Genomic DNA, 21,913 nt, shown 5'->3' with positions numbered 1-21,913 from the left:
TTAAAGATATTTGAGAAAGATCACATGACAATGACAACAAGCTGAATGTCAAAAGTCCAGAATACATTCATACCACACACATTCATATTACTGTATATATAAAACAGAGATAAATAGTTATGAAGTAATTCCTTAAAAGAAGTAAGCTAACTACTCAGAGAGTATGTGATCTTGGACACAGCATAGATACAGCAAAAGAAGGTCTAATGATTTTTCAGTGCATCTAATTTATGTGCAAGCCGACCATTAAACAGACTGTGTTGGAGGAATGTCTAACGCATGTCAAACAAATTGGTTTACTCGAATGATTTAACATCTCACTCAAAAATAGAGGTACTTAGCTGATTTACTATACACTATGCACTAACTACGCACTTTGTAGGAAAGGGTTTCTTTCTTTCAGAGGTCAACTTTCTAGCTAGGTCTAAAAACTTTCTGGCTAGGTCCAACCCTAATTAAACACAACTAAACAAGCTAATCGAGGCCTTCAAGATTACTAGAAAGTCACAAGCAGGTGGGTTTGATCAAGGCTGGACCTCGAGATTAGATTAGAGTTGTAACCCCTGATGGCCCTGTCCCAAACGGCGAACTTCATATGGACTTTCGGTCTCATGGACTTAAATTGTACGTGCTCGCCGAGTCTACGAGTCCGTAGGCCGCCCCATTCAGCATTTTAATGCTCTAAAGTGTGCTCTGCAGCGCCCCCTTTGTACCCTTGAAGAGGTCTTCCATGAAGCCCGCATAGATGCAGGCTCCGCACACTTTAACTTCCCAGGAAGCCTTGCGAAATGCCAATCAGACAACGGATGGGAGGAGATTTCGCTCAAGAGCAATTGATGACATGGCTGAGAAGAAAATATTTAAGTGTAGGTATCATTACGGTTTTTATAACCTAGGTGTACATTTTACCAGTTGTTAACTCAAACATTATGGCCATCGACCAGTGGTTGATATCGCAAACATAATAACAGCGCATTGAATAATACGATCGCATTATGATTCATTAAATAAACAGAACCAATGTCCGGCTTTACTGAGTCATATGTAAACCAAGTATTTATATTTATACTTGTTAATTCACCTGAAACTCATGCACATGTTTATTATGTGTTAAAATTGTAGTTTAAATGGAACATTATGTATTATTACAACTGTATTCATTATTTAAATAATCATATATATATTGTCCCAGGTGGCATAAGCAAAAGCAACCAGACCAGACCAGACCAGACGGTTATTTCCGGCATGACGATCGAGTCTGTCCCAAAAATACTTCTCAATGCGTCCTTGTGGACTTGTGCCAAGGGCCCTAGGTCTGCACTACATGACATCACCAAAGTGTGGAAGTCCACAAGTCCCGAGTGTGCCATTTGGGACAGGGCCGATATAGAGTTAATTCAAGATAACTGGACTATTTTTATCCAGTCATCTGAATGGCGAAAGATGTCCCAGTTGACCTGAATTCCCCCTACTCAACCATCGTATTATAATACCTCCTCCCCCTCCAATATTTAAGGAAAGCTGTGACAGTTGAGTGCACAAGTGTCCACTTTTTTGGGAATTTTCTGTGTGGGGACACTCACTACTTAAATGGCAAAATATTTTTGTGACACACCTCTTGTTTCATCCCTGAAAGAATCAGTGCATTTAAACTAATCGTTTGACTGAATGATTCAATGACTAGATTTGATGACTGAATGATGAAGTCACTTGTTATCAAAATCTACTGGCATTTCAAAGTAACCTGCAGAAAAGGCTCACTAAAAATCTCCATCCAGAATGTAATCTTTAATTTCACTTAAACTAAGAAGTGTGCATTTGTTTTATGAGACTGAATTATTTTTTGAGAGAGAATCCAGGGTTTTACTAGGCCAGCCGATGTCAAAAAAAAAAAAAAAAATCCCTCCTTTAAATTTTTGCAAAGTTGTCTATTTTTTACCCCGGTCATACAGAACATTGTCTTCAGAGAAATGATGTTCACACATTTTCTAAATATGTTCACTGGCAGAATTTCAGTAGTAGTTTGCTCTTATTCTATTTCTCAAAACAGAGCATGCCAAAAGTAAAAGGCTTCTACTACTACTACTACTACTACATTTTTTGATGGTTACGTGAAGAAATTAGATAAAGGCTAGTTAACTCAAATTTATCTCAAAATTGTGTTGTTTTGGGTCTTTTTCCACTGCTAGAACAAAAAGCAAACTCAGTGAATCTGACTTTCAGTTCAGCGTTTTATAGATCTGGCAACCCAAGGTACAGCGAGTGGATCAGACTCCAGTGGAGATTGGCTTCTGTTCAGCTGGATGTTTATCTTATTCCAGGACCACACTGAACATGTGCTGAAAGCTAGCACAGGATTACATCTGCATTCATGAAAGTTAGATTATATAATCCCAGTTTCCATTGAAATTAACCAGTCATGCTTTCTGAGAACTGACATGTGTTGAGATGCATCACTTAAGTGGGCTATTTTGCATACTGAAATACAATTTGTATTAATTGGGCAATTTTCCAATCATATAATGAATCTGGCCATTTCATTTCATGACATAATAGCCAAAAGCAGTTTGTGCGTGTCCTTGTTTTACATGATTTACTTAATTACAGACAGAAAAGCCAGAGTTCAGACATTATGTGAGTAGAAGGACACTTAATTCCATGTCCCTTCAGAAATATAGCCTATATCACTTTATACAGTGGTATTAAATAATTATATTTTTATTTCATTAATTTACTGCAATTTTTATTTTTTATTGAAAGCATCTGATCCAGTCAGGCAGAACAAATTATAATGACGAAGTGTGGAAAAACAGACTAAAAACAGAGAGTGGTACCGGAGGGAATCGGCATTTCTTGAAAACAAGTCCAAATGTCCTAAAGTTTATTAGGCTGTACAAAAAAATAATAGTACATGGATATATTGTAAATAGGACGTTAAAACTGTGAATGTACATGGCTGTTAAAGCCACCGTCATCTTGTTAAACTTAAAACAGATCCATTTTATTGTAAAACCACACATTCTTTTACATTTTGAGGCACATTCTTTCCTCCATCTAAGTCAGTCACAGTATAACCATGTCCAGGTGAGTGTCTTTTTTCTTCTTCCTCTTCTTTTTTTTTGTTGAACTTATATAACAAGCCACTTTTTCACAGTGAACCGTGTTAGCAGTAAAAATGTATACTGGTTCAGCAAGTGCACAACCCCTTTGGATGAAAACAGTATTCTCTCCGAAAATAGAGAAAAATAGAAACATCCCGCCCTCTAGCGGTTCATATGCGCAACCTCAGCTCACGTGAAAATAAATGAGGTTGACTGTTGGTGTCATTTGAATCATCAGTTGAATTACTTAAATTTATTTATATCAGCTAATCCAAAACCTCCACATATTTGGTCATTTGTAAAATATAATCCAATCGCTTCATATTTATGACCCTATATTTATAATATAGGTTAACAAAATATTTAATAATGTCACAAATAAAACATTACTTAACAGTGGATAACCAATCACTTCTCTGCAGTCACGTCAGCCTGTCGCTCTCTATCAGCCTCTCTTTGCTCTCTGTTTCCGTGCCTGGAGAGCATTTTCCATTGATCAATCTCTGTCTTTTTTATTTTTTGGACTCATGCGAGCTATTTAAAGTAGGCATTTTTTAACATACACATTTTATACTGCTGTATGTGTCTGTCATATCCACTTTAGAGTTTAGATATAAGCCTATTGTACTTACTGTGTTACTGCGATCCAAACACACTGCTGATGTTGTGACGTAACAGTGCAACATTACTTCACCAAACCATTCAGATTACCGTTACTGTAAATTCTGTGGCATGAGACAAGGACTTAGTAAAAAGGAAGAGTTATTAGACTGAAAAGATGCAGAGAGGGTGAGGAGAGGATGCAGCTTCCACTGAAGTTTTTTGTGCGTGCTGGTGAGCGCGCGAGGAGCAGAGCGCGCGGAGAGCGCCCACGCAACACTTCCACGCGCCGCAAATCTTCTTAAATGCGACGCATCCTCAATCAGGAGACGCTTTATCTTCTGAACAGGAAAAGTTTTACATAAATTAAATAGAAACTGAAAAGAAATAACGCTCATTTGGACTATAATGTGATGACAAGTTGTGCACGAGCCGGTGAGTGTCGTTTTTGTTCTTCTAACTTCAGATTTGACTTCCACTGTCAGTGCTGTTTATATATATTTTTTAAAGAAAACCGATTGTACATAGACTATAGTTGTGAATGACGTAGTTCATTACTATGCCTACCAAATTAAGCCATATAGCATGTCTGGTAATGGTTTAGAAAACACGAAACAAAAAAACATTTTTGATAGTGGATTTGCTCAACATTTAGGTCAATTGTTTTTAGTATGCTTTTGAGGTTTTTTACAACAAAAAAATATGAGTAATAAAACTAGTCAACAAGTCTCAAGGTGAAAGGCATTTCAGTCAGGCCTCATTCACAGCAGCCTTTTTCAGCAAAACTGCTAGCTTTATAGGCCTTAATAACCTTCATTAATCGTTAAGTAATTAAAAATATTGTCGAAAATGTCTCACATTCAGTTGCATACGTTTTTATGAATGTACTCGATGTATGTAAATTAATAGATAATAGAGATCAGAATGTAATCAGATATATATGAATATAATATGAAATATAAAAATACGAAATCTGTGAAAGGTTTCATAACATTTATATATAATGTTTGTTAATATAATTATTAAAAGTTATAAAAACGGTTCCTCAAGGCTTATACTGTAGATTTAATAGTAGCTATGTTTATAGTATTCTACATGAAGAGGTCTAGATTTGTAGTTGATACTGTAGTCTGTAATTTTAAAGTACATTTTTTTGCATAGCATTTATAATTTTTTTATTAAACTACACAGAAAGACAATTGCACACTAAATTTGGCTTTTTCCACCTTTTTTTGGATCGAAATAACTGTCCTCCTTTAGTGCCACTGCAAAGAGGATTTTTGTTTCATTTCTCTCTTCTTCATCTGGTGCTGTTTACAGTATTATTAGTTTGTAGTTGAGAGATTAACCTCAAGGTCATTAGTTCTAAGAATCAGTGCTTTCTTTATTTGACTCACAGAGAGAGTAAAAAGGTTGATTCCTGTAGAAATGATTTTATAGCAATGTCATGATCACTTTTGTAAGGAGAAATTGTGCTTGAGTTTATGTGGTGATGTGAAAATGAACCCTGAACTATTTGAGACTAAAGGATTAGTTCTTTATCTCCCATCCTCCTCTCCTCCACGTGATCGAGAGAATCTGAAAGCGATAGCATGAGAGAGTGTTATGCTTTCTACCATTTAATCTAGCCATTATTATTATGCGATGTATAGTTATGTCACATGAGAATTAGCCTTTGATATGTGTCAGACAAACAACATTTTTTTATTTCTTTTCGTGGGTGCAGAGGATGAGCAGAAGAAACGCTGCAAAGTAAAAAATAACAATGAGATGAAAAGATTGATGCATTATTTCAGTCCAACAATTAATCTCCGAGAATGCGAGAGGCAGAGCTGTAGGAGGTACAGAGACAAATTGAGTCTGAGATGGTTGAGATGATGAACATCAGAGAAGAGATATTTTTTTAAAATATACTCGCATGTAAGATTTGTGGAATATAATCAGCATTAATCAGAAATCTACAGGCTTCAGTAGTGGAATTGTACTCCGTCTACACAATCTGTCAGTCTTTTAGTGGGGATTTTTTTCATTGAAACATTTTTCGGGAAACTTTATTTAGACAGTAGGTGGAAATAAGTGACTGTCTTTATCATGATGAGCCATGAGTCATTGAATCATCAATTCAACCAAATTACATCGCCTGCAACTTTCAAATTTGTCCATTTCTGATTGGATGTCAGTTATGTTTTCAATGAGAATAGGGAGGTCACACGCACAGCTATAGTGATAACGACACAGAGGATCGTTGGAATCACACTGAGCTGATGTTATGATGAAAAGAGTGACAGCCAATCAGAATTCAGAGCATTTAAAGTGACATAACTTTATAGATCTGGAGACATAGGAGACTATAGATCTATTTTAGTGACAAATTATAATACATTGGTGTGTGCACTAATTGAAATTTTGTTTTAGCAATCTTTATAGTTATCGTTTTTGGTTGAAACGGGACTTCAGCCAAGATAGTTCATTGTAAGTAATTCCAATATAGTTTCTTTCCATGTCAACCTGTGTTCTTGAGCTGTTGTTCGAAAGTACATTTTAATTTCCTCACCAACTAAACATGCACTAGCTTGCTCTTATCACAATGAATATGTGATAAAGATTCTCATGCACACTATTGGTTCTATGATAAGACACCATGAAGCAGTTCCTCATTTAATTCATAACCCATAAAGTCAATGTAGTGTCCTATAGAAATAAGGTTTGCAAAGACTAAGAAATAGGGTAAGTTCTGTCAGCGCTGGCTCGTCCATACAAATTCAGCACTCCCACGTATATCTAAGGTAACACAACACTTTAGAAGCTCTTGGGGTTGAAGTGGTGCTGTCTCAGCAGCACCAGACCACAGTGTGGAAACCAGGGAGACAGAGAAGTGAACGAGCAGGAGCACCGTATTATGTGCAGGAGAGACTTTAGGAGAATTAGGCATGTGCTATGTTACACTATGGAGAGAGACAGGCATAAAGAATGATTATGTATTCGAAAATGTATTCATTAAGGGATATTCAGGGTCTACTTCAAGTTTAGCTCAATTGATAGAATAAAGAAAAACAACAACAACAACAAAACTAAAAGAAATGTAGATTAAGATTAAAAAAGTAGATGTGGCCAGTTTTTGGAGGTTTTAAAAACCGAAATCTGTATATGAGCTCTAAAAATATATATTTAAGGCTTGACAAGTTGTAAAATTAGATATATCTTTAGAAAGAAAATTGTAGCACAAAAGTGTTTTAGTAACACTTTACTTAAAGCCTTTATGTTTAATGCATTATAATGGGTTTTTAAAGGGTATAATGGATTATAATTATTTATAATGTGCATTATAATACATTATATTTTGTCATAATTTTAACTGAATTTAAAACGCATAGTGTAACAATGAATTAATAAGTGACATAATGTATTAGCTGTGATTACAAATATTCATGAGATTGTACAGTGCACTATAATGTGCATTATGAAGCATAATTTATGCATTAAAACCATTCTATAATGTATTATAAATAAAGGCTTTAATAAAGTTTACCAGTGTTTTTTTTTTTTTTTTTGCAAAAATGTAAAGCTAATAATTCCATAATTATTTTGTTAAAATTTGTGTATTATTAGAGCTGCTTAAATTACAGTCATGTTTGTATTGTCATATGACAAAGTTGTAAAATTGGATATACATTTATACAGAAAAGGTTAATAAGGAATGGAGAATTTATACATTTATAAAAGCATTAACATTAATTATTCTGTTAAAACTTGTGTATTATTTGAGCTGTAAAACAGTTTAAATTACAGTCGTTTTTGTGTTGTTATTGCGTCAAAGTTGTAAAACTTCACGTTTGTTTAACAGAATAAAATCATGTTAAATTGCAAATTGTTTACATTGTGTGACAATAACGGTCTGAATTTGAACACTTATGAAGTGGCCTCTATCATGTCTGTTATTGTAAAGGGTGAGTTGAAATGATTTTTGTGGTAATTAATTACCATAACACAAATGCTCTTGAATGATCTTAACTTGTACCGAACTCAATATTTAAAAAAACGGTCATTACTCTTTCATGCATGTAACAGATTTAGTTTGGCTCTTCTTGGCATACGTTAGGTTCTAATGATTACGAGATTGCACTGAAGCCTATTGTGTAGAAATGCAGTGAGTGGTGATGTTATCTGTAGTTAATACTTTCTCATTACTCCACTCAGATTAACGTGAGTTAGTTTCCAGCCAGGCTTCTGCAGGCTGACTGGATCATATAATCTCATCGCACACTTCTGGCATATCTAGACCGAGAGAGATGGAAGCAGACAGAAAATCAGGGAATGAAAGTGAGTTAGAGATATCGAGAGTGAGCCAGAGAGGGACACTGAGAGAGACACAGCCCTGCCATGTGAATCCATGGACATTTTGTGGCCTCATTTCGTGGCATAGAGGAATCGATGACACTATGGATTGGTTGTGCTGAATGTGGGCTGTTGGATTACTGCATGTGTTCTGCTGCAGGTGACATAGCATGCATTTCCACCATCTACCAATACTACTGATGTTGTTACAGTAAATCAGCATTATCATTTGAAAACAATTAGTTCTTTCCATTACGTCTCTGGTCAGTGTAGTTTTAGGCGTTGATTTTCTGCAAATTAAATTTTTCCTGTTTAACATTGTTATGGCTCTCAGTATGAATCTTGTGTTTGTTGCAGGTGCAGCTATAAATGTTTAATCATATGGGTAACACTTTACATTTAGGTCCCATCAATGCTTTAACTAATATTACTAATGAGCAATATACTGGTTACTGTATACTGGTTACTGTACTTTAAATCTTTGTTAGTATTAGTCAGTAAAAATACAAAAAATACACAGTTAGTTGTTAATGTCAGCTCAAGTACATTAAATAGAATGAACATACAAACATAATGCATTAGTAAATTTCGAAATTAACATTAATAACTAACTATAATAAAATTATTTTTAGATAAACAATTGTTTTTTTATGTTTTCAATGTCAGTGAAAAGTAAACACTTTATTTATTTATACAATAATTATATTAAATGTATTTCTTATTTGTTATACTGTGTTTGTTATTCAGTTGAAATCTCCGATTATCTAATTTGGCAATTAATTGCAGAAGACAATCAAAATTGCATTCTGTTTTTCCAAATGTTTTTGTAAGAATAACTTATGGAAACATTCAGGCACCAAAACTGTTAAGAAGTATCAAATCAAAACCAGAAACATAATATTCCAATGGTGGTTTAGAACAAAACCCCTTTTGGTGGAAGTATGCTGCCATGTATAATTATGCTGCTTCTTGGTTACATAAAGTTGTCAATATTATAAATAAAAGACAAACATACTATTTGCCCATTTACAAACAAATGTTTATCATATGCAAAGTGCCTGTAAAAGCATAAAGTAAATAGAATATGAGTCAGTCAGCATTGTCAGTCCTTGCTAAAGTAAAATGACTTTCACATACAGTACTTGATAAATCACCATGACCTCAGCCATGTGATGTAATAACAGCGTAAATCTAGAGTTTCTCCGGAAGATTATCCCCATCAGATTTGTGAAAAGGTGAAATAGAGAGTATGTTAGAGAGAAAAGTTCAAAAGGTCATTCACTGTGCAGAATATTATTGAAATGATTTTCACAGGGACTTAATCTCCCTTCATAACACTTGAACATGGACATGTAATCTGGGAGAGCGATAGAAAGACACAGAGAGAGAATTCAGGATGGATAGAGTGACAAATGCAATCTGAGTGTCAGAGAGATGAGAGAAAATACACCTGTGCTGTTGAAAACAATGAGATTCATAGAGCACTGGGACATTTATTGAAATAGCTTATCCTTGAAAAAAATGTCAACTTCTGTTATTAAAATATTCTGGAGTCAGATGGGGCAGGTACAGCTATTAAGCTTGTTATGTAGTCTAAAGTTGATTGTGGTGTAACCTTTGAGCTGATTTACATAGATTTCAATAGTTTCCTGTTAATTGCTCCCGACATAAGTCTGGCACTGCTGCATTGGTGCTTTGCCAGCAATTATTCTAGAATGTCCCGTATCACGCTGACCTTGCTCTCATATCTCACACTTCTGAACACTGCACATGCTGTAGAGGATCAGGGGTGTTTGAGGAGCACTCAGCTCTCATTAACAGCATGGGAGATTTCACCAGACACCTCCAACATGAGGCACAGAGAGATAAGGAGAGAGAAAGTGAGAGAGTCTGACTGTTTTTTTTATTATTATTAATCTGAGACCACTATGTGGAAATTGAGTAGATTTTTTTTTCTTTACAAATTATATTATCAGGATAATATTGAATTTACGGTCTTGTGTGTATATATATATATATATATATATATATATATATATATATTTTTTTTTTTTTTTTTTTTTTTTGCTTTAATTTGCTTTAGTTCTCAAGCATCTTGTGCTTCAGTGGACACAAGAACGTCTGACCTTTTGTAAAAAATAAATTCACAATTAATTTAAAAAAATGCTTAGAAAAAGTGGAAATTGTAAAATATGCCTTATTTTTTACAGGCTTTTTTGTTTGTTGGTTTGTTCATTTTACTTCTACTTTTTATATTTCAATGCTTTAATTTGATTTTTACATCATTTCAGTATTTTGTTTGCATAATAATTCAGTATGAGGTCAAAAAGACCTCCAGTCCACACACAATAATTAAACGTTATAAAGTATTTAAAGGTTGTGTTTTATTATAGTGTTAAAGTGTATTATATGCTAAGGTTATTTTAGAAACAGGATTGTTGCACTCAATTGTCTCTTATTTTCATTATTTGAGCACAAATCATATAGTACAAGTGTTATTAAAATAATATCTGTTGCACGTGAGCTTTTTTAAAAGGAGCAACATTTCATTATTCATATAAGTCTTCATTAGAGAGATAACTTATTACAATATGCATAGTTAAGTGCTGCAGCTGAACTTATTAGAGAAAATGAATACCGAGTAGCTCTGTGTCAATGGTATATTTTCAACAGCATTGGTGCATGTGTTAATCAATAGGTTTGGTGCTCTAATGAGATGTCTCTCATACACACAGCCCTAGGTTACAGTGTGTAGAGGTTAGAGTCAGAGGTCAAAGACTGGTGGTGAGATAAGATGTGACTCACACACTCTCCAAATCCTTTAGTGAACCACACACATGGCACTATGAGCAAAATATTTTATTGTGGTTAAAGTCTATGCCGTTTACATTGAAAGTCTATTTATTAAACAAATTTAAATATTATTTTTTATATGTTTGATAAAAGTAAACAAATACTACATTTATAATTTGTATTACTGAAATGTAGAATTACTCATCTATGGTTTACTACTACATAATTACTTTTCATCATAATTTTTTTAAATTAATGAATCAATCAATTAATTTTCAATTTGAGGGGCCGGTGACTTTTTAGGAAACACTTATCTTTTACATAATATTTGTTCTTTTTCAGCAGATTTCTGCTGACCGAAAGGGCAAAGAAGACACGGGATGATCTATGCACTTCATTTACTGCCAGCACTGGTAATTATATTTATATATAAAAGTTTGTTCAAATTTTGAAATGGAATTACAACATTTTCTTGGAGATAAATAATCAGACTTAATCAGCATTTTATCTAGTCCTTAAATTTAATTTTAACATTCATAATTATGCTTTCTCTCTAGGAGTTAACAGAGACTGTGATGTCATCAATGCAAAAACCGCAGATTCAAATAATAAGGAACGTGATGGGGCCCTGACAAACTATTCTTGAGTTGTATTTGCTGTGGATATATTCTAGCACAAATATTTGAAGATGAAACTTTGTCACCTCTCACTTTAGAAATTTTCTTTTTCTTTTGAGTGTTATGTTTTCTAATTTCGTCCTTGAATAAGTTCTTGTTTCAAGTGGACTCAAGTGGAAGTTTTTAAAAATTCTCTTTCACATTCATTAAGCCTCGAACTACAGGTTCCTAAAAGGTGTATGAAAAGGTAACACCACTTCAGTTCTCCTATGATTTAATTTTTAATCCTACGACATTAATAATTGATCTGACTTAATGTTCATTTTTAGGAACATTTCACCAGTTGCATGTGTTTTGTTGATGACCAAACTGGACTTGGACTCTGAAGAAGATCTCAAAGCATCGCCTAGCTTTTTTAAGCTTTTGGAGAGATCAAAGTGAACCAACAAGTCATAATTCAATTCACTCTAAACCTCTTACTATTGTTATATGTGCACTATAGTAATTCAGTTATAGAACTTCAATCAAGAGTTTTTCTAGAGCAAAATTACGCTTTCTTTTGGAGAACTGGGCTCTTGGTGTTTGGAGATTGGAGATGGAAACATGACTGTAACAGAATGTCACTGTTTGACTGTTTAAATTGTTCTGATGTCTAATATGATTGAGAAATGGACTTGTTCTGTTCCAGAGTTATATTTGCACAATATTGAAGGCAAAGAGGTCCCATTTGTGAAGTATTAAGAAATGTTGACTAGTTTTCATATTAATTGCATGTCTCTCTTGTGTCTTTAAACGTCTCACCATTTAAATAAGGAAAGCTGAAGAGGTCCCAAAGGGAAAGATTGGTCTGTATATGCACGTTGTTATTTATTACACACATATGTTTTAGACAGTTTAGTGCATGTTCTTTTCAGTTTCCCTCTATATGTGAGGCTTGTTTATGCCTTTCCTTCATGTTATGTAAGTTCAGTTTTCCTTCATCCTTCTGCTCTGCCTGAGCATCGCCTTGTTTGTTTGTTTGTGCCTTTTAGTTGCTCACTTTCTTATGAAACTGCTATATGTTAAGCATAGACCTACAGCAGCACGGTTTTCCTCTGTCTAGTCTCTGCCCACCTCCTAACCTTAGCAAAACTACTGCCAAAGCTGAGAAACTGCATTGAAACTGGATTTTTTATTTTTCTTCATTCACTGCATCTAACAACTTTGGAACTTTGCGTTCAGTACAATAGTCCAGGAATATCGGTTTATTACTAGCAGACAGTGGACGGACCACTCAAGTGGAGACTCTTTGATGATGTCAGAGATGATCTCTAATGCGATTGTGTTCCGACTCTGGGCAACGATTGGCTGCCGGGATCTGAATGATTATACGGTCTCCTTCAAGCCATAAGCCTCACTGTAGAATACAGTCTACAATTCATAGTTTGGATATATATCATTGCCTCTGTATATTGACCCTGGATTTAGCTGGCAAGGCTTCAATTTTCCTGAACATTTAGCAATCACCTTGCTGTCACCAATAATGGGGGCTGCTCGGGTAAAGAGGCGCTTCAGTGCGGTTGTGGACACCCCACTGGATGAGGAGGAAGTCATGAGGCTTGCACAGTGTGACGATGTCACTTCCTCCCAGTCGGGCACACTTCCGTCACCCAACTGTAATGGCAAAGTGCTCAACCATCACCATAGCAATGGAGGAAGGAGCGGAGAGAGGGATGAGGATGATGATGATGCAGAGGATGACGATAATGATGAAGAAGGGGGAGGGAGGAGGGGAGGAGGAGGAGGGCGTGGCCCGGCGCTCAGGGGGGAGTCTGGGGCAGAAGGGAGGTGGGAGAGGAGCAAGAGAAAGTCCTCGTCTGCCCTCTCGGCCTTGCCACCCCACGAACGCCGCAGCCAGTCCCGCCGGCCCCGACGGCGCTTTGTAGGCAAGGACGGGCGCTGCAACGTCACCTTCGTCAACATGAGCGAAAGGGGCCAGCGCTACCTCAACGACCTCTTCACCACCTGCGTGGACATCCGCTGGCGCTGGATGCTCGTGGTGTTCACCCTCTCCTTCTTGCTCTCCTGGCTTCTCTTTGGTTTCACGTTCTGGCTCATCGCCGCCGCTCATGGGGATCTGGTGCTCCTGGCATCATCTTCCTCATCAACTCCTTTATCTGTTTCCTCCTCGCTGGCTCCTCTGGAACCCGTAGGGGAATCCGGTCGAGCAGAGATGGTGGCAGAGACAGAGGAACGCTGCTTTCAGCAGGTGAACAGTTTCATGGCGGCGTTCCTCTTCTCTCTGGAGACGCAGACGTCTATAGGATATGGCTTCCGGAGCGTTACCGAGGCCTGCCCCCTGGCGGTGCTGGCTGTCGTGTTGCAGTGCATTGTGGGCTGCATCATCGACGCTTTCATCATTGGGGCGGTAATGGCTAAGATCGCCAAGCCCAAGAAGCGCAATGAGACACTGGTGTTCTCGGATGTGGCCGTGGTGGCCATGAGGGACGGGAAACTCTGCATGATGTGGCGAGTGGGAAACTTGCGCAAGAGCCACCTGGTGGAGGCCCATGTACGAGCACAGATACTGAAGGTCAGTGAGATGCTTTGTTTGTGTCTTGTCCTGTCTGTTCAATTAAACAGAATAAAAATGCAATTCACACATTACATAAATGGCTACCACTGCGTGGTACGACTCAGCCCTGCATGGTTTGCACTTCCACTGCAATTAAGAATCAGTGGGCAGGATTATTCACGTCGTTATAGTTGTGCCGCCTCTACTCCCACAATTCCTAAAAAAGCTTTTTCATTCTGCATCACTCCATCAAGCTCTCAATGGATCCACTCCTCTGCTATCAATGATAGGAACATCTGCCCTTCAACAACAGACAACTAAGTTTTTTGGTTGTTTAAAAAAAGGTGTGCTCGTTCAAAACAGTTGCGTTCGATCCTTCACTGGCTGTACTGATTTAAATCTAGCGGTTCTTTATGCGTTTGTGTCGCAAGTTCAGTGACGCAAGTAATGACAATTCTCTGCGGCCAATATGTGATCAGCAGAGTTTACACGTCATGTTTTGGTAATGGTACGGTTCACTTGGAAACTCAACCGACGTGGTACTAAAAAAGTACCAGGTACTGTACTCAGTAGAAAACCCCTGAAAAGTGAACTGTACTGAGCCGTACCATGCAGTGAAAAAGCGCCAAAAGTGACTTATGCCAAAATACCTATGAGCATTAAATTCTGAATTAAAACTCTTTGAAAAGAAACAAAAGATAATTTGACAATGCAAGGTTAGTTCTGGTTGGAAACTGTCCCCAAAACAAGAGCTAAATTCAACACCAGTTTTGAAGTAAATTTTAAAGTGGAGGTTGATTTTGCTTTGAGGTCAGAATAATTGGAAAGTGTGAAACAGAGGGAAAATAAACAGGGACAGAGATGCTTGGAAATATGACTGTACCTTGGTACAGTGATGGTAATACTGTACCGTTGTATTGTAAATAGTGCTGTCATGGCATAACTGTGGTACTTTTGAAGGTACACTACCATTCAAAGGTTTGAGGACTGTAAGATTTTTATTTTTTTAGGGAATGCTTTTAATTCAGCGAGGTTGCATTACATTGATCAAATGTTGCAGTTAAGACATCTTAGAAACATTTATATTTCAAATAAATATTGTTCTTTTAAACTTTCTTTTCATAAAAATGTAGAACTGCGTTTAACATTGATAATAATAAGAAATGTTCATTTAGGAACAAATCATCATATTAGAATGATTTCTGAAGGATCATGTGACACTTAGGACTATAGTAATGATGCTGAAAACACAGCTTTTCCATCACAGGAATAAATTACATTTTGTTATATGTAATAATATTTAATAATATTTCACAATATTACCATTTCTACTGTATTTTGATTAAAAAAATGGATCCGTGGTGAGCATAAAATACATCTTTCAATAATTTATGCCATTAAATCTTACCAAACTTTTGAAGGGTAGTCTAGTGTATAAGAGAAAGAAAAACCTTGCATGAAGGTAGAATACATGGTGAGATGAGTAAATGAAAGAGAAAAAAGAATGAGAAAGATTGACATCTGGACAGTTGGTGTGGGTAATAACGGCTTGTTTTGTTCAAGCTCATACCAGAGGTTTATAAGATTTGCAGAGGGGATTAATTTTACCAGAGCAAACCATTGTGTGTGTGTGTGTGTGTGTGTGTGTGAGAGAGAGAGAGACTTAATTCAATGGCCTGGTTAAATTATTTGTGTCATTATGCTTTTTTTTAAGAGTGAATTAAATCTTATTGTCATAAATGTATTCAAATGTGTCATTGTGTTTGTGAATGTCACTGAGGATCATGTTTATATTAGTCTTTTATTCTATTCATATCCACATGCAGTTCTAATGTTTCTAACACATCCTGATGTCACTACAAAACACAGACTGGATTTGTCCATGGAAGACAGCTTTTACATTTTTTTTATCATATACTGTGTGATTACGACACATAACAGCGATTTGGAGGTCGAAATTACTGGCAGAAATGTTGTGAACTTTGAAATATGTGATATGTGTAAAAACATATTTATAACTTGTTTAAAATTGTGGAAAATTTAGTTCAAGTTTGGTATGTTACAGACACATGTTTTCCCCATTTTATAAATTATCGTCAGCTAAAATGTTTTCATTCACAAAAATTGTGCCATGTCAGTCTGTATAAAATGGACTGTAATTAATACATATTGGTTATTAAATTACTAACTAATCTAAATATGCAAAAGGACATTTATGTCAAACAATAAAAATGACTAAAACGTTGATCTACTGTACAGTATGTAAAACTTAACAGCGCTTTTGACCTTTCCTGCAGCCACGGGTGACCCCTGAGGGTGAGTTCCTGCCACTGGACAATGCAGACCTCAATGTCGGCTTTGACACAGGAACAGATCGCATCTTTTTGGTGTCACCTGTGACAATTGTGCATGAAATTAATGAGGAGAGCCCTTTCTTTGAGGTGGACAAACATACACTAGAGGAAGACAAAGATATGGAAGTGGTGGTGATTCTGGAGGGCATGGTGGAGGCCACTGCAATGACAACCCAATGCCGGTCTTCATACCTGGCCTCTGAGATCCTCTGGGGTCACCGCTTTGAACCTGTGCTCTATGAAAGGAAGAACTGCTACCAGGTGAGAGACAGAGAGAATAAAAATGGAGGGTGGAAAGTGACGGATGTGTAAGGAAATGTAGTGGTTGTAGATGTAAAGTGTAGAAGACCATATTGGACTCATTACTGTGTTTGTAAGGCTACATTATATCGAAATTTCTCAAACATTCTGGTAAGATTTTTAAAATAGAATTTGGATTTATGTAATTCAGCTCTATTTAACTTACCACAATCCATCCAACAACAAATCTGTTGACTAATATAATTATTGCCATTTAAGTTCTAACCAACAGCAATCACATTGTGATATTCTGACTTTGTTCACATACTCAGTTGTGATTGGACTGGTTTCTTTACAGTGTTGCCAGATTTATAGAAAAATAAGCAATCTGTAAAAAAGTTAAATAAAGAATAAATACAATTCTTGATATAGCGACTTTACTTACTAAGCAACCACAATAAGAAACCCCATATCAGTGTTTGTGTTGATAAGAAATAGGGTCAGGCCAAATTCAAAATTAATAATTTGGAATTAATTGGCAGTTTTACACAAAATTTATTATTTCTAATGACTGGACGAAGAATTTTATGTAGAAATGCAATTCAGAGAAAAAAAATTATGAATATGAAATAAAATATGATCAACCCGATCTCATGAGAAATAAAATATTATTCTGTTCCTGCCATCTGCTTTAACCTCAGTTTTAATTAATTGGAAATTAATTTAAATTTAAAAAGGCTTTAATAATTCCCTTCTGAATATCAGTCAATTCTAAATAAATAAGAACTCTTGAAACCATCTAAAGCCAACTTCATGCTGCAAAGATGGTGTTGCGTATAGTGCTAATTCTCCTGCTTAATTTTTTTTTTTTATGTAGAACTAATCCCCAAAACTTGTCCTGTAACTAAAATAACAATATTCCTTTCCTGACTCTTTTAGAAATGCAAATCTAGTTATGCCTTGTGCTTGTCATGTGTCCTCCCCACCTCTAGGTGGACTACTCATACTTCAACAGGACTTACGAGGTTCCGGACACGCCCACCTGCAGCGCTAAAGAGTTAGCCGAGAACAAGTACATCTTGGGCTCCCGTTCCTCCTTCTGTTACGAGAACGAGGTGGCTCTGCAGCTCTCCCCCTCTGTCCCTCCCTGCCCTGACCAGTTCTCTCCATCCCCCTGTTGTTCCCCCTCTCTCGTTCGGCCCACACACCCATCTCTACAAGACTCCTGCAGTGAGCACCCACACATACACTGAGCCATGCGGCTGGGATGAAAGGGCACAAGGGAAAGCAGCGGTCAAAGAAAGAAAGGGAGATAGATAGAGAAAGAAAGAGAAAGGGTCAGGATGGAGGGAGGAGTTCGGGAGAAAGAGGGCTGGAGAGTAAGACTTGGACAGGGGACTATGGCAAAGAGGGCCGTAAAGGGACAATGTAGGACTGATTAATGACAATAGGTCATGCATAGGATGGGCTGAGAGAAGACAGAATGCACAAAAGATGGAGAATAGAAGAGGGAAAGGGGCCTCTCACAGCCTTGGAGAAGAGAACGAAAGAGCAAGATAGAAAGACAGTGGGGTGAATTCACTAATACATTGAACTAGTGCAGTATTTCTGCATGTGTCTTCTTCACTAACCCCTGTAATCCTGTTTTATCAGACGCTATCAAAGTATCTTTCAAAGCAAGTCAATTCAGGTGGCCATCTTGGAAACAGCTATTTTAGTCATACATAGGTCCTGTCAAATTGAGTAGGGAAACACTGAAGTCATACAAATTAAATAACATTTTAAAATTATCAATATATTGAATGATACATGAATGATAAAAAAATGTAGTGAGATGTATTTAAAATGTAGAAAGTTAGAAAGTGTGAGAATAGTTTGCAAGAGAGCAAATCTGATGCAACTGCCTTGTTCATTGTTGAATAACGTCATTATTTTTGTTTTCTTTGTGCACAAAAAATTCTTCTCGTAACTTCATAAAATTAAGGCTACATTAACTATTTTTTCAATGTCCTATGTTTCAAAAATGTCAACACATGAGTGTTTAAAAGCTGTCAGATGCCTGCTTTTAAATGCTCTCATGTTCCTCTGTGTGAGTGCTCGGTGAAAAGCATGAAGAGATGATCATTGTAGCCAATCACAGTTATGTCTGTGGAGCGCGTGAACACATTGGCCAAAACAGCAGTTTCAGAATTTGCTCAAAAGCACTCAAATGTTAGCGGGAAATGTACGTTTTTAAAATTTCAATTCCGACTAATACTGAAGTCGGTACTTATGACAACACTTGAACATGTCAGTTGCATTGCTGTCTAAGCAGGGTCAGAAAGCTTTCAGATTTCAACAAAAATATCTTAATTTATGTTCCGAAGATGAATGAAGGTCTCAATGCCCAATAATAACGATAACTAAAGATAACGATAAAAGATATAGTTCTAAAAATCGTTCTAAAAAGAATAGCAGAGTCCACACCGCAGCAATAACGATGAATGCACAGAGAAACGATATCGGTGGAATCACTTTCAAAACGATTTTTTCAAGCTGATGAACAATAAAAACATTGACAGCCAATCAGAATCCATCCTGCTTTAAAGAGCTCGAGAATTTAAAGCAGCAGACGAGCGAGTGTGCGCTGAGAATAAACAGACGATATCGTTCGCTAGTGTGAATGCTACTATCTTTATCTTTATACTGTGGTTATCTTTATAGTTCTTGATTTTGGTGTGAATGCGGCTTAACAGGTTTTGAACCACATAATGAGTAATTAATTACACATGAGTAATTAATGACAGAATTTAAATTTTTGGGTAAACTATCCCTTAAAGGACGACAGATCCAGAAGTTAAAAAAATTTGGGGGGATGTGGATCTTTATATACTAGAGACGCCATATTGGACATTTCGTCATTCTGTTCGGCCTGTTTCTGTTGCAATCTTAACTGGTTCAGCAGTGCAGTACTTAAATGAACTCATTGACACTTCATTCATCTTTAATGAATTCCCCCTGAAAAGTAGGAGCTTTGTAGGGAAAGAGCTTTCAGATGGGTTTCAGAAAGGACAAAGGTAATGTTTAAGTCAGAGTGCAGAGGAAGGTAGCAGTAACACAGGAGATTCAGGTCGGTCACACTGAAATGAGATCAAAGACTGTGGAGTGGGGGAATATAGAGGAATTGATGGAGAAGGAGAAGGTCATTTTGACATGAGGAGAGTTGCAACACCGACCCAGTGTGCTGATTGAACCTGGCGATCTTCTAGAATCGACATGAGCTGCGGTGGCTCCAGCATGTGTACCTGACAGACACAACAGTGGCCTCTAGGGGCCGCAACCAGTATGAGTGATTTCACAATTAAACAATTGGAAGGAAATACCTATTGGAAATAACTTCTTATGACAATATCATACACTAGTAAGAAAAAAAACAAGAAAAAAAGTCCTCTCTCAAAAATCAAATTACTTGTTGCGAGAGCTTTTGTGTCTTACTGAATGTGGGAATGCCTGCTAGAGTCACTGCAAAATAGGAAACTACTGAAAATCTGCAGCATTTTCAAGTTGTTTCTCTTATGTACTGTATATTTTTTTTCTATTTATTCAAGTTAATGCATTTTTGTATCATAATACACATAGAAGATTATGTGAAGCACTTTCAGAGTAATTTGTAATAATGTAACATATTTGTCACAATTGCACAGACCAAAAAAGAATTAGCTGATAGTATGTATGGGTATATTTATATTTTGGATTGTTGACTTTAATTTTTTCTTTCTTTCAGTGTTTCATAACTGTGTAGTAGTAACTGGTAAATTTAGTAAATGGCTTATTACAGTTTGTAGTATTGTTATGTAATGACTGGGGCATTATTATTATTTTTTCTGGCTTCCATTCATTCTTAAACAACCACACAAACATTCTGACCTAAAGCATGTTGCTGGACAGGTTTCTTCTTGTGTGTTTTTGTAATTCGTTTGCCGGCGGTGTGCCTTTGAAAGTGAAGCCTGCTTGTTTTGAGGTTTTAGGGAGTAATGGAGAAATGTAGGTTGTATTATGCTGATGTTACAGGCACAGATGGAACCTGTAGACATTTTCCATGCTTATCTTTTGAGAAAAATCTATTTGAGTCTATATATGAATATGGTCAAATGTGTTACATAGAGCTGAGACACTTGCCAAGTTTTCGTCCAAGTATTTTTTGCTAAAATAGATTTAATGATCATTTAAATGAAGGGAAAAAAGCAAACATTGAATCAATGTCTCTTTGCAAATGACAAATTATTATCATTATTTTGTATTTATTTATTTTGCTTATGCAACTGTTTCTTCATCAGTAAAAGGCCAACTGGAAGGAAACAGGCAGGAGACAGCATTTTAGTGCTTTTTTAAATAAAAAAATGCATTTTAACAATAAACGGCACAAAATGTGGAAGAAAACTTGGCTATTGGTAGCTGCATGAATAATAATATTACACAAAATATGTATTAAACTAATATGCAAAGGTTAAGAATTGTAGAACGTTTTTGAATGCAGTGTTATTGAACACAGTCTCTTATAGTCAGCAAGGCTGCAATTATTTGATAAAAAATACAGTAAAAACAGCAATATATTATTACATTATAAGATAACTGTTTTTAAAAATGCTATTTATTGTTCTCATATAGCAAGCAATTTTGTTTCAAGAAAGCATTTTAATATGCTGATTTGGTGTAGCTTCTCTTATTATTATCACAATGGAAAATGCTTCTCAATATTTTTATATTATATATTTCCCCTCAGGTTTCTTTGAATGATAATAAAGATCAAAAGAACAATATTTAATTTAAATATAAATATTTTGTAACACTGTAAATGTCTTTACTGTTAACTGTCAATTTAATGCATCCTTGCTGAACAAACTACCGTATTAATTACTTGCCCCAAACTTCTGAACAGTAATGTACATTGCCTATGCTTAAATATAAGATATTTTTTATGGATCTTTGGCTAAATTAAGTCATACAAATCAATATTCATAGTATAATAATGAGCAACAATAAATTGTCTCTGTCTCTCAAGTTGTGTCTCTGTACTCTTGTAGTTTTAGTTGTGGACTAAAATATACATACACTCGACTGAACCCTATCACAGATCAAATTTAGGGCTGTGTACAGTTGTTATCTTAGGACAATCGTAGATATCTAGCCCACTATTTGAATAGAAAATGTATCCACTTATTTTCTATGGTCATCTATTGAAATTGTTCTGTTTCTCTGCATGTAAGCTTACTTGTTTATCATTAGTCTTCATGACCACAAAATGACTTTAATAGGCCTGTGTGAGTACTGTTGTGTGTG

At 36.1% G+C, this 21,913-nt stretch overlaps 1 protein-coding gene across 4 annotated transcripts; it reads left to right on the top strand.

Annotated features, from left to right (window-relative positions):
* The first annotated feature begins 3,891 nt into the window (after positions 1-3,891).
* On the top strand, positions 3,892-21,634 carry kcnj14 (potassium inwardly rectifying channel subfamily J member 14). 4 transcript variants are annotated; one of them, XM_052577561.1, is made up of 6 exons: positions 3,892-4,136; positions 11,175-11,242; positions 11,387-11,693; positions 11,776-14,018; positions 16,298-16,615; positions 17,587-21,634. In XM_052577561.1, exons 4-6 carry the CDS (start codon positions 12,969-12,971, stop codon positions 17,845-17,847), a joined length of 1,629 nt encoding a protein of 542 aa, XP_052433521.1. In that variant the 5' UTR covers positions 3,892-4,136; positions 11,175-11,242; positions 11,387-11,693; positions 11,776-12,968; the 3' UTR covers positions 17,848-21,634. The 4 variants fall into 4 exon arrangements, with proteins under 4 accessions (XP_052433521.1, XP_052433523.1, XP_052433524.1 ...); XM_052577563.1 differs by having other exon boundaries at positions 11,172-11,242; XM_052577564.1 differs by lacking the exon at positions 3,892-4,136 and adding an exon at positions 7,986-8,196.
* The last annotated feature ends 279 nt before the right edge of the window (positions 21,635-21,913 follow it).

Source organism: Carassius gibelio, chromosome B16 (assembly GCF_023724105.1).
Source record: "Carassius gibelio isolate Cgi1373 ecotype wild population from Czech Republic chromosome B16, carGib1.2-hapl.c, whole genome shotgun sequence".
Lineage (NCBI taxonomy): Eukaryota > Metazoa > Chordata > Actinopteri > Cypriniformes > Cyprinidae > Carassius > Carassius gibelio.
Note: the sequence above shows the minus strand (reverse complement) of the source record. Positions and strands in the feature narration are given on the sequence as shown.

Excerpts from the sequence above, each read along its gene's own strand:
- kcnj14 (XM_052577561.1), top strand. The coding sequence starts at position 12,969 with ATGGGGGCTGCTCGGGTAAAGAGGCGCTTCAGTGCGGTTGTGGACACC. Across the intron at positions 14,019-16,297 it reads TACGAGCACAGATACTGAAG|CCACGGGTGACCCCTGAGGG; the intron begins GTCAGTGAGATG and ends CCTTTCCTGCAG. Across the intron at positions 16,616-17,586 it reads AAAGGAAGAACTGCTACCAG|GTGGACTACTCATACTTCAA; the intron begins GTGAGAGACAGA and ends CCCCACCTCTAG.